A 13,427-nucleotide genomic window follows, 5' to 3' on the forward strand; every position below is an offset into this window, starting at 1 on the left:
TACTGTTACACCATTAGTTTTCCTTAAAATTTTGGAATTCTATAGATCAAAATAATTAGACTAACAATTTAACTAAACACAGTGTTAGACTTAAGAGAGTAGATGGGACTACAGAAGAACAGATGGAGAAGACAATTTCATAATACACTGAAAGACTATGGAAGATCTTGCATACTACAAGAGCATCACCTATAGATGAACATGATGTATGATGCTCCCACTAAAAAAAGGTATATCCATGTTTGGCTCATGTATATCCATATTCACTCACATCCTTCCTTCTTCTTCTTCTTTTCTTCCTCCTCCTCTTCTTTTTCACATTAACAAGAGTGTATCTAAATTGTATCAAAGGCAAAGTCACAAATGAATCAGTTTGTTTTATGAGCAGCTGCCTAAGCAGTCCCAGGTCAAATATCCTAATTCAGAAGAGATCATAATCAGCCAAACTGCACAGGTACATTTTAAAAAAAAGTCATACAATCAGCGAACTCTTTTAAGGAAAAAACAAAACCAAATCAATCATGGGATACAAATACAGTACATGACAAGCAGCCTTGTTCCTCTGTGGCTGGTTCTTTGAACAGCTCTGCAGTGGGAGTTCTATACTTTTTAAAGAAGCAGTTAGCAAATTTGGATATCATCACCATGTCCCTTATTGCTATGTTGATTTAAAACTTGGCCAGATTTCTACCCCGATATAAAATCAGAGGAGGTTTTCCTCAGAGAGATATCAGCAAGCAATGCCCATTGAAAAATCACTCAGTGGTTCATTCAAGTCTTACCTAAATTGTAAACTATATGTCACTTTTACTTTTCCTCCCCTGATCTTTGAATAAGGGATAAAGGAACAAAATGATTTCATAACGGTTTGACTTTGAATTATTCCTTGAATAATTTCTTCCGTAAATCAAATCTATTCTAGCAGCTATCTGCAAAACATGCTGCTCTAATGAAATAGTAGTAAAGACGTCAGATTATACCATGGCAAAAATTCCCAGTTTCCTGAATTGACAGTAATGTGTTGCTGGCATAATTAGGAAAAGTCTTAAAATGCATTCTTCCATTTCATGGTTAAAATCTGGGGTATAGTTGCATCTCTGGGAAACATGGGATCACTGAGATTATGGGCTGGATGTCTAGGATTATTTATGATTAATAGGACATAGCTGGGTAAAAGGAGAGCAAGTTGAAATATTTTCCAATACTGATAGTTCTAGTTAACAACAATTTGGACTGGAATTCCCATCACTAAGTGAAGTTGCAAAGAGCAATGTCACCTAACTGTGTTGTTTCCTGACAGCAGTTCTGGCACTTGTTACTATTAAGCAATTCTCACAATGCCGTTAAAAGAGTGATGTCATATGGCTGCCATTTGTGACTCACAACCAGCTTCCCTGTTGACTTGCCTCGTCAGAAGCCTGAAGTGAAGATCACAAGCGGCAATCAAGGGACTGTGGGATGCTGCGACATTGTCATTGCAAGCCGGTTGCCAAGCACTTGGGTCGCAATCAGATAACTACAGGGATTGCTGCACGTACTGCAGCTTCAAGGACTGATTTTATACACACACCACTCAATCAGCACTATCCTAAGTTCAAACACATGCTGAACAAGGGATTATTGAATGAGAACCAGCTTCCAGATGTCGATTGTTTAGCATTCCCAACAATATTTACTGTGAAGGTTTTGCAAGAAGTTATACAAAAATATAACTCCCGTGACTACATTTCTACACAATTACTTTTGCAAGCAGAAAGAGAATCCTCATGAAATAATATGATGGGGGAAATCTAATGAGATGCTCTACATCAATGGTCCCCATCCTTTCCAGCTTTGCAGACTGGCGGTGGTGGCAACGGGGAGGGGATGGTTCCATGCAAATGGAGCTTTGCACACAAGCAAACACACCTGCCACTCACGCAAGTGGAGGTATGCACATCAGCACGCTTGCCCACTTGCGCGGCCCGGTTCTGAATGGACTGCAGCCCAGTATTGGGCTGCAGCCAGGGGGTTGGGGCCCCCTGATCTATGTCAGTCTTCCCCAACATGGTGTCTTCCAGGGAGTTTTACAGTTCCTATAGTCCTATAGCTGTTAATGCTGACAAAGAATTCTGAGTGTTGCAGACGTTCTAACAAATCTGAATGGCATCAAGCCACCAAAATATTTAGAAATAAACACTGACATGAATCATATATAACAGATCGTGAAGAAGAAGAAGAAAAAATGTAATAAGAAAAATACGTAGGGGAAATTATGTCCCCCAAAATGCCACTGAGCAAAAGCAGAAGGGAGTGGACCCAAGGGATTTCACACTTGATTGTTGCAGTGCGAGTCAACAGAACCTATTTTGTATGCTGGATGCCACAAAACAAGGGAAAGTGCCAGCATGCCACTCGACTTCCCACCCAGGTTGACTGGTCCGGTGGTAATTCCTTGTCGCCAGAGGAAAATGAGCAAATGAGTGGCTCTGGAGCATGGTGAAGCGATAGTTTCTCAGCACTTTGGTGATTGGATGTGCCCGTCAGCATGATCCATGCTGCAGCTGTAGGCATGAAGGCACCTGCAAAGTCTACAGCTCTTGCTGGATGTGATGGGGAAATGTTGATGTGCACATCTACAGAAAGAAGAGAGCAAATGCCTGGGAGACACTGGCTTCGCTTTAAATAGTCCACAGGTGAAGAGTGAATTGCAAATGTACCTTAGAAACCCATTTCACAGTCATTCTTCGTGACATCTGACTCAGATTCTTGCATGTGCGTTCTCTTCCAAGACACACTGGCACTGATTGTGGAGAGGAAGAGGCTGAGAATCTTGTACAAGAAGGTGATTTTCTTGGCCAATCTATTATGTCTACAAAGCAGCTGGTGTCTTAAAAACGCCCAAGTGTCTTTCTTACTGTTTCAGTACTAATAACATTGGACATTTTCCCTTGGAAGTGCTGATTCACTGAACAGCATGACTTGTTTTATGGTTAAAACCCCTTTTTTCCACGTTTTCTCCTGCCTCCAACCTCTACCAGCCTGAGAAAGTTCATTGCATTTTGTTGTTGCTTTTAAAATCTGCAGAAAAACAGATGCTCTGCAGGATTCACATTCACCAAAATAAAAATAAAAAGGCTATGCTTGGCCTATAAATACATGATTTCACAAATCTGGAATTTAAGCTGATTTCTCCCAAGGACAGCATAAATTACATTTCCCATAGTGATTGACATGAGTGCTCCTACATCCTGTGATTATTTTTCAGGTCCCAAAGAGTTCTTGTGTAGACTCACAATGGCTCACAGTTCTAATGCAATGTATGTAATATAGGGGCTTAGGCAGCATGGAGACTCTTTTGTGTGTGATTTTTGCACATTCCATGTTGAAGGCAAAGCTCTTACATTCCAGTGTATTGCCTACCCTATTTAATAATAATATTGTCCTGAAACGAGCTTTGTCCCACTGGAATGTTCAGCACCAGTTTCTCTATTATACAAATATACTAATGTGTTAAGAGAGGTTTCCAAGGGTCAGGAAGTAAATACTCTAAAAACCTAAACCTCTAAACCTCCACTGTGAGTTCCATACTCCATTCAATAGGACTAGACAAGACCATCCAAATAATATAAAGAAGAGCTTCAAAGAAGCAAGATTTGCAGTCACAGATTCTGAAACATCCTCCAGGATGAGTGCAGCTGTAGCATCCCCAACAGAGCTGATGGATGTGCGGGCATCAGTCTCTTATTTTCTCTTTTTGAAAACTTCTTCATCCTTGTTTTCCACCGCAGAAAGTGCAATGAGCATTTGAGCCGCGTAATAAGTGGCCATGATGATGACCCTTGAGTAGGGGACAGGAAAGCAGAATTTGTTGACCGCAATAGTCAGGTCAGATACCATGAAGAGCACAGAGCCGATGCAAGCAGAAAGCTTGGTCCAAGTCCAAAGGTCATTGCAGAGCTGCACACCAGCCATAGCCCGCCAGCCCATGAAGCCAATTAAGGCAACGTAGACAGCTACCAAATAGGTAAATGGGCCTGAAAGGTAGAAATACAGGAAAGTGTAGCAGAAACTGGACACCAAGCCAAACCCAAGGCCAACTTTCAGGTCCCAAGGTTTAATTCCAAATGCTGAGGAATACAATATGTGTGTAATAGCGAACATCAACAAGCCTGGGGAAGGAGAACAAATGGTCTGAATTAGGAGAGAACAAAGTACTTAACATAGGTCACAATAATATAATTTTAGAACCATGCTCAGCAAAAATTACAAGTGAAAAAATAGTGTATGCTGTGTCCAATTCATTTCTACAAATGCCACCATTTACCTCACAAAAACAGTGTCATTCCCAGAGTCAGGAAACACTAGAAACACTAGTTTTGGTACTGTCAATGTTTGCAAAAGTACAAACATATTTGTGAAAAATTACCCTGCATAGGGAATTCCATAACAGGACAATAAAGATCTTTTCTGTTGTCTGTTCCTTTTATTTATTTATTTTTGGTTACAGGATGAAATTCATAGTTTCCTTATAGTCTTTGTCACCCTTTTGTATCCTGAACTAATTTTTCTAAAATCACTCCTGCCCAGATGTTGAATTCATAAACCAAGAAACAAATTCATAATCACAATAGGTGCCAGAGATATGTAGTATTTTTAGTTTGTCATTTATACATCCCAATTACCTTTGAAGAAACACAGATGTGACCTTAGATTAAGTCACTCATGTTGTATTAACTTTGGGATTAGGCCAGGGGTGGTATTCATTTACCTTCCCTACCGGTTTGCAAATGTGAGCGTGCATATGCACAGCCTTACGTGCAGGTGCTGTTGGTGAAAAAAGGGCCTAAATGGGATGTCATAGAGCCGAGGCGTGTGGGAGAGGCCACCCATGATTTCTGCTACCGGTTCTGGCGAACAGATTTGGCAAAATACCACCTCTGAATTAAGCTTTAGCTTTTGTAAGCTACCAGGTGTTAGCTAAAAAAACCTGCCGAGTCACTTCTACAGAAAAATTGTAACTCTTTGCTGCCTTTTAGTAACTATTGGATCTTTTGAAACCCAGGTATGGCCTCCCTAAATCATAGACTCATAGGGCTGGAAGGGACCTCTTACTCTAATCTCCGGCCCAGTGCCATTCTGGACAAATGGTTGTCCAATACTTTCTTGAAAATCTGATTGCATCAGTGTGGATGAAAACGTGTGGAATAGAAAATGTCAGCTTTGTCTTCAACTTTAAAGTAAGTAAAAAGAATGCAAAAATAGCTATGCCATTTCAGACTGAGAGCTGTTCTCACGCAGCCAAAAGAAAATACCTTATATTTATTCTGTTTTGCTCTGTCCTGCTTTTTTTAAACAAGAAATAGATAGAAATTGTCTCTCCCACTCAAAGAAGAATGGCCTCTAGTCCTTTGCATCATGTGGGTAGGAAAACAGGTACAACCTTGATTTTACTAGAAACAGAGCTTATGTTTAATACCCAGCAGTTGGCAGAATTGCATTGTAATGTCTTCAAAACTTTTCTACAATAAATCTTCCCGTTGGATAGTTTGTGTCTTTGGAAAACTGTTCTGCCTGCCTTGCCAAGGAGAGCCTGACACAGACCCAACTGTCCTCATCTATACAACCATTAGTGCATAATGGTAAAACCCACTATTTGGAGATGGGATGACTGGCTTAATTCTGATACTGAAAGGATACCTTGGATTACGACAAAAATCTGCAAAATTTATTGTTGGGAGGAAACTAAGTGAACGTACAGTATATTATAGGAAATGTATAGTGTACCTGTAACTCGTAAAAAAAAACAGTCGATGTCTCCTGCCAGAGAAGATGTCACAAAAAGTCACATCTTCATTTCTTCAAGGGTAATTGGGATGTATGAATGACAGACTAAAAATACTACAGATCTCTGGCACCTATTGTAATTATGAATTTGTTTCTTGAATTATGAATTCAACATCTGGGCACGAGTGATTTTAGAAAAATTAGTTCAGGATGCAAAGGGATAACAAAGAATATAATGAAACTACAAAATTTCATCCTGGGACCAAAAAATAAAAGAAAGACAATCGAAAAGATTTCAGGGGAAAGATCCTTCACTATCAGTAGATCTATTCCTGTATGAGCCACATGGCACCCCAGGCTTAATCCAATTTCTCCACATTTTGTGACTCAAATTAGGGTAATTGGACCGAAGGTAAAGAAGTTAGGGCAGGCAGTGACATCCCTCCATTTAGCAACATAGCATTGTCTCACCCCAGCCTCTTGTTACTGCTCCTCACATCTCCAGTTATATACTAATGCTTGACCTGGGAACAGACCAGTTCCAGTTCTAGTATCAACAGTGGGTGTTGATTCCACTCATTTATCCTTGACAGCAACTTGGCATTTCCCTCCAAAGGTTCTGAGTTCCCTTCAAAGCAGACAAACCCACTAACCGTGAATAAAGTAGCCCTGCTCTTGCCAGATGAGGAAAGCATCTCCCAAGGCAGAGAATATCAAGCCAGCAAAGATCCTACAGGCATTGTGATGGGCTGTCAGGAAATTGATCCCATGTGCCAGCAGGAAGACCCATAAGCAGAAGATTGGCAAACATTTGATGAGGGCACTGAACCAGGAAGGGCTGGAGGTTGGCAACCAGAGGACAAAGTAGACACAGGTGGCTTTGAAAAAGGGCACGAGTTTAGGACCTTCACTCTTCACCTAGAAGAAACAAGAAGTGGATGTCAAGGTCTATTCAATAGTCATTGAGCCCCAAAGAGTAGCAGTAAACAACGGGGCCAAATCCTTCCTCTGAGTCTAAAAAGCCTACTTCCCTTTATATTCAAAAATCCTGCTAATCAGCAGCATTTTCAAAAACCAAAGTATCTTGAACTTTACCATACTTTCTCCCTCTCCATGTCATCAGCTGTTTAGCTTCAGAACTTTCCCATGCCAAGAACAGACGTTTACTTCCTGCAAAATATCAGCATCTTGGAAATCTGATTATGATTAGGGTTTTTTACATGTACTGTACTAGTGTTTGTATACAGGAGAAATTTCTTCTAGATTAGTTCCAAAGTTTAGTTCTCTCACACACAGACATGTGCTCATACATAACACATATATGTTCTATTCTGCATATACTGTACATGCTCAAACAAATATAATTTTCTAAAACCATAGCCTCAGCAGGGCATATGTTGCTTTATAGTCAGTTCCTGGCATCATTCATTTATTTATATGCATATATAGGAAGACAGAATCTTGGAAAGTCTTAAGATGTAAGGAGTCCTTCAAGATGTGTGGGCCTTTACCCTTTTAAGTTCTCTGGTCAGCATGAAGGGCACTGAATTAGGGAATATTAGGCTAGATCAAGAGCAGATAATGGTTTTTAGCCAAGATCAGAATGACTTTAAATTACTTTGGCTTCCAATGTGAGCAAGAGTGTTATGTGCAGTGATGTGGTAATGCCATCGAATGCATGGAGATGAAATGTATTTCTCCACTTAAGTTTGCTTGAAAATAGGAGGACAAATTAGCAATTGCCACCCATTTTGCAGCCAAATGTTATGGTATAAAATGGGTAGGGAGGAGCATACAATTTCAGACATGGATTGCCCAACCTTCCCTAACAAGATTACCAAAGACTTTGACATGTCATCACTGCCATCAGGATCCTCACACAGCTATAACCACTCATCCACTATCATTCAGTAAGCATTTCTCAACATGATACTAGGTAGAATCAAACTTCCTGGTAGTGTGGATTATATGCATTCCTTTAATTGTGTGAATTTACCTTCCCTACAATTTCTTTTTAATTGCTTTAGAAATATGGATAGTCCTAGCACTTTTCTGGAACATGACAGCTAATGTTAATTTGTGATTCAACCTCCTTTTTCATCAATTTGCAAGATTAAGGCTGCAAACGATTAGGAATTTAAATTCAGAGTGACCCAAATAAACATTGGCCTTAATTATGGCTATAATACATACATGATTCCATGACAGGCCAAGCCCATTTCTGAGCTGATTCTATGCAAACCTATCACTATGTTTTGTTTTCGCAAATTATGTCCCAAGCCTTCTACGTTTTCGATGAATAACGATGTATTTTGCATTACCTCATCATATTTTATTTGTTAGCTACCATCCATAGGACAAATATATACTCTTAACACTGAAATTATAGGCATACGGGGTAGAATTTGTTTTTCAATAAGTGTACAAAAGATCAGCCTTAATAAGTCTGCACAAAAGGACCTGGTTTTTTTTAACATGAGCTGGATAAATGTGTAAATATTTGCAAAAAGCACAAGGTGTTCCTTCAAAAGGTTTTTCCAAAGCAATTCACTTTAAAAGATATCATTTCAAAGTGATTTCTACAAGAGCGATAACATCTGCTACAATTGCGGTAGGAGAGGATCGCCTACTAGGACAAAAGTTTACTATGCCGTTGTTTGCTTGGTCTCCCCTGGAAAAAATGTATTGCTGAACTGAGAAATCTTTGAATATTTTATCTCCAAGACACGATTCACTAATTTAAACCGGCATTGTCCATCACCACACATTCTAATTCAGTGGTAATAAATCCTATACCCATTTATAAAAGTTCTGGAAAACATTCAAATCAATATGTTTAAATAATGCATTGGCCAACTTGTTTAAAAGAGAGGCATGGCATGAGAACACTTTTGTTAATGCAAATTATTCAGAAGAAATTCCACAACCTGGAAATGGTGGTGCCTTAACGGAAAATGGGTGTTTTCTATGGATGGGGGTCCTGTGATAGGGAGTGGTTTATTTTAATAACATCGAATAGAGAAACAGCTTAGGAATAGAGACGTACAGATGGAAGATGCAGGATTGGCTTGCCATCTTTCCTTCAACCAAATTGAATGCTCCAGTGGTGGGATTCAAATAATTTAACAACCGGTTCTCTGCCCTAATGATTTCTTCCAAAAACCAGTTCACCAAACTGCTCAGAAAGTTAACAACCGGTTCTCCCGAAGTGGTGCAAACGGCCTGAATCCCACCACTGGAATGCTCCCCTTTTAGGTTAAAGCCAGCCCATTCTGCCCAACAGCTCATTCCATTTTTCCTATATAGGTAGTCTTCGACTTAAGACCACAATGGAGCCCAAGATGTATGTTGCTAAATGAGAAATGTGTTAAGTGAATGTTACCCCATTTTACAACTTTCCTTGCCACATTTGTTAAGTGAATCACTGCAGCTGTTCAATTAGTAACACCGCTGTTAAGTGAATCTGGCTTTCCCATTGACTTTGCTTGTAAGAAAGTTGCAGAAAGTGATCACATGACACTGCAATGGTCATAAATGCGAGTCAGTTGTCAAGCACCCGAATGTAAATCCCATGACCTTGGGGATGCTGCAATGGTCATAGTGACCATTCTGAAAGAAAAACAGTCATATCTCTCTTTCCAGTGGCGGTGTCACTTCAAACGGTCAGTAAATAATTGTTGTAAGCAGAAGTGGGCTACAGATATGCTAACAACTGGTTCACCAGAAATGTGAGCATGCACACGCACACTCTTGCTTCACTTGCACGCGCGCCTGCCTCACTTTCACACGGCTTCAAACACATGGCAAATCTTCTCAACAGCCGCAGTGAGTAGAACAGGTGTGCAACGTCAATCAGTTGGGCTTCGGCGGTGGGGAACAAAATGAGATAAATTGAGTGGGCTAGCACCAAGATGGGTGGGCGGGCCCAGCTGGTGGTCGGAACTACAGGTTCACCCAAACCAGTCCGAATCAGTAACAACCAACCTCTGGTTGTAAATCAATGACTATCTAGTATTTCATTTTAGTTTTCCAATGCTTAATCTACATTTCAAAGCATAAAGCCGTGATAAAACCTAAGGCACGCGTGCTGCACGTTGCACACAGAGCCTTCGCCTCAGCCCAGCTTCACCGCACATGTGCGTGCACCTCCCGCCAGCCAGCTGGTCTTCAGGTGTCTTCCGTGCATGCGTGGGGGTGGGGTGCATGCAGGGGAAGCGTGCGTGCATTCACAGGAGATGGGGCGCATTTGTGGGGGTGCTCACATTGCATTTTGGAGCCTCGCGTGGTAGGTACCCTCATGCCCCGTTTTGGCTTCCAGGTTGGTGCAGGAGACTTTCCAGGCCCAAAATGGGGTGAGTGAAGGGCCCCCATGCCCTGTTTTGGGCATGGAAAGCCTCCTTAACCACCTGGAAGCAAAAAATGGGCAAGGAAGAGCATAGGGGCATGTGCATGGACAGGGGTGGGGCTCACATGGGGGGTTGTCACGTACACATTGCATTATGGGTGCAAACACGTGGGCACACTATCGCCCATATGCGCTTGCACTTTTGGCACATGATGACAAAAAGGTTAGCCATCGTTGGTATAAAGCATGAGTGATAATAACTGGGCTGTGTTGAATGGATTTTATCTTTCTGAGTGTTTTTAAAAGAATTTTCTGTATCATTGCAAATCCGGGATCTTTCCCCAAGCATACTACTTCCTCATTTGTCTCTTACTGTTCTCAGTTTAATTTCTGCCCTGTTGGTTGGTCACCGCCTTCATTAGAGCAAGCTTTAATCCAAACTCTGTGATTTACCTCTTCACTTCTGACTCTCTTCCCAATAGAGCATTACAATAAGGCTATTAGATCTGAGTTAAATTTAAAAACAAATATTTGATAACATACAAGAAATTTAAATATTTTTAAATTTCAGGACACAAATTGGAGTATCCTGCCTTATAAAATCAATGGTCCCATTTTTCATGAATACCAAATATATTCCTTATGAGTTGGAGGCTAAACCAATTCAATAAAAATTGAGGAGGGGGAGTTAGGTTTAGTGTTAGTCACCATCCTTCTTACATTGGGAATGTAATGCAAATTTGAAGGCACTTTAATATGTATGATTTGGCCTTTCTGATTTGACATTTAACACTTTGGTGGAGCAGGTGTTTGGGATGAAATAAAACCATTTAATATACATTGGTAAATTATATTCAGAACTTTGAAATTTATCTATGTATAAGAAGCATTGGTTATATTGCACTTGAACAACGCTCCCGGGGAAAAAAATGTGATTATGTACTACTTCAATTATATTTGTTCCCCAGAGTGTAAATGGTAATTTAATAAAATTGGTCAACTCTCAGCTTTTGAGTTGGCTCTATGGCAACAAGGGAAAAATAAGAAAATATGATTCTGTGTGGCCTAATGTATTATAGAAAATTAGATAAATGTCATTGTTTATGTCTTTCTTTTTAATCTTCTTCCCTGGGTTTATTTCTTTTGTATCTATGCTATCATGTAGTTTGTAATATTCAGAGTTTGAGAGAAAGGGAGACTTTACTTTGAACTGGTTAAATGCCATTTGCAGGTTCTGCTTTTTTGCTTAATTTTTATATTTGTTAAGAAATTCATTAAAATTGTGCACGACAAAATCTGAGCTGCAAAAATCTAGTTAGCTACTAGAATACAGCACAGAAACAGAAAATTGTTAACACTGTATTATCACAGCATATGTTAACCTCAGATTATGCAGTATATCTGGTAACTGTAACGAGAAACTACTGCAATTTCTTCACATAATCAATATTATCTGAGAGAGGGAACTAGATCCCATGCAAATTGCTATCATATAAAATTTCCCAGGAATAAGGTCACAAGGTTTTCCTAAATCAAATATATGTCCAGATTTGTCTCAAAGCTGACATTTTCTGACTGCTGATTCTCACCAAAAGGAGCCTTTTGCATCACCTCAGACACAGCATCTTTCCTCAGCAGAGTTGATATCCAGCAAAGTCTGACTTTTTTGAAAGAGCAAACACAGAACATTTGCCAGAAAAATATAATTAAACCCTGGGCAACAGGCCCTTAAAGCCCTTCATACTGAACCTGTCACTACTTTAATTTGGCATTAAAAGACAAAAGAATCCTGGCACAATAATAAAGGTGCAGAGAATGAATGAGTCAATGAAAATTAATCAAGTCAGCGTTAAAAAAAAATTGGCCTATCAAAGGAGGTACAAATTCCTTAGAGTTATATATTAGCATGTGCTTTTATCCCCAGAAACTTGAGACATCTATTCAAAGGATCATATTATTTAAATATCTGGAGTTTTGCAGCCCAGATATACTACTGGGGTAAAATAAATCCTGCTATTAATAGTACCTATAAAATCTTGCCCCTTCCTTCCAAATGTATGCATAGTTTAGACATACAGATTATAACTTATTAGGGATGTATACACTTTGATTTGGTGGGGAGGGGGAGGGAGATAACTACTTTGGCTCTTGTGCAAGCAGAGTATCAATCTGCTACATATTAAATTAGCCTGACCTTTTTCAGACCTCCATTGCTTCAAGAAGTCCACTTATTAAAGTTAATGAGACACTTCTTAAAGTAGCTCCGTACATAGAAGCCTGGGGGGCGGGGGGAGGCACAGTGAAATGAAAAATAGTGTTATGGAAAAAATCTACGAAGGGGGAGGTGATGTGATAGACTGAAATAACGTGGCAGGTTCCCAGGAAGAAAGGATCACATTGGGAGGAGGGGGAGATAAGAGCTGGATTTGGAAAGAGAGATTGAGGAGAGTCACTCCCTAGAATTTCTCAGGGTATACTTAATCAGAATATTTTACTGCATAATTCAAATGCAGACAGGGACAAGCCAACTCTGAAGATGTTTCAGAGCCAACATCATGACCCAGCAACCCAGCCTCCAGGCTGATGAGGCGTATTGTGTTTGGTGTGTTGAAATTTCAGAACAATTTTCAAAGCAGCCTCTTGAAAGCAAAGCAAGTAGCCTAAATGAGAAATAATGAAAACAAAGATTCCCCTTATGGTCATGTGAAGGAGGAGTGGTCAGAGCTATCAAGAAGCAAAATTTAAAACTAGCCAGGGAAGAAAAAAGCAGGTAAATTTCCTACCTATGAAATCACACAGACAAAAAACAGAACTTACAGCTTCTCTGCACCAGAGTTGATTTGAAAGAAATATTCCATACGCCATGTGCTGCAGGAACTATTCCTTAAAAATAGTTTTAAGCACAGATTAAGCACAAATTGTGGGTAAAACAATGCTAACAGGAAGTCATTTGCAGTAGGGTAGAGATCAGGAAAAGCATACAGTCAACACGGCCATTCAACTCTGCCATACTCCCCTGTAAACAGAATATAGTGATATATGCATCCACCCATCACAAATACTAGATCCCTGAAATAGATACAGACAAAAGGAATTCTGATTTAAACAACTGAGGAAGAGTAACTAACAATACCATGAACCTCCTGCCTGGAATGTAGTAGGTAGTCAAGGCTAAAATGCTCATTCAGGAAATAACTGGGGATCTAAGAAATTTACTTCAATTTCCATTGTAAGTGGGTCATATTGATCAGAATGAAGTACAAACTGACAAGTAGTTCCCTTTTCTCTTTCCAAATTAATGCTCTTATGATCAACC

General features: G+C 39.8%; 1 protein-coding gene across 1 annotated transcript in view; it reads right to left on the reverse strand.

Annotated features, from left to right (window-relative positions):
* Nucleotides 1-1,335: 1,335 nt before the first annotated feature.
* The window catches only part of TMEM86A (transmembrane protein 86A), a 37,880-nt gene continuing 25,788 nt past the window's right edge, over nucleotides 1,336-13,427 (reverse strand). Inside the window, exons 2-3 of the mRNA XM_032237405.1 lie at nucleotides 6,420-6,684; nucleotides 1,336-4,151 (exon numbers count right to left, since the gene is read on the reverse strand). Of these exons, the coding sequence (XP_032093296.1) occupies nucleotides 3,724-4,151; nucleotides 6,420-6,684 (693 nt within the window). The 3' untranslated portion in view covers nucleotides 1,336-3,723. The remainder of the gene's footprint in view (nucleotides 4,152-6,419; nucleotides 6,685-13,427) is intronic.

This window comes from Thamnophis elegans, chromosome 1 (genome assembly GCF_009769535.1).
Source record: "Thamnophis elegans isolate rThaEle1 chromosome 1, rThaEle1.pri, whole genome shotgun sequence".
Taxonomy (NCBI): domain Eukaryota; kingdom Metazoa; phylum Chordata; class Lepidosauria; order Squamata; family Colubridae; genus Thamnophis; species Thamnophis elegans.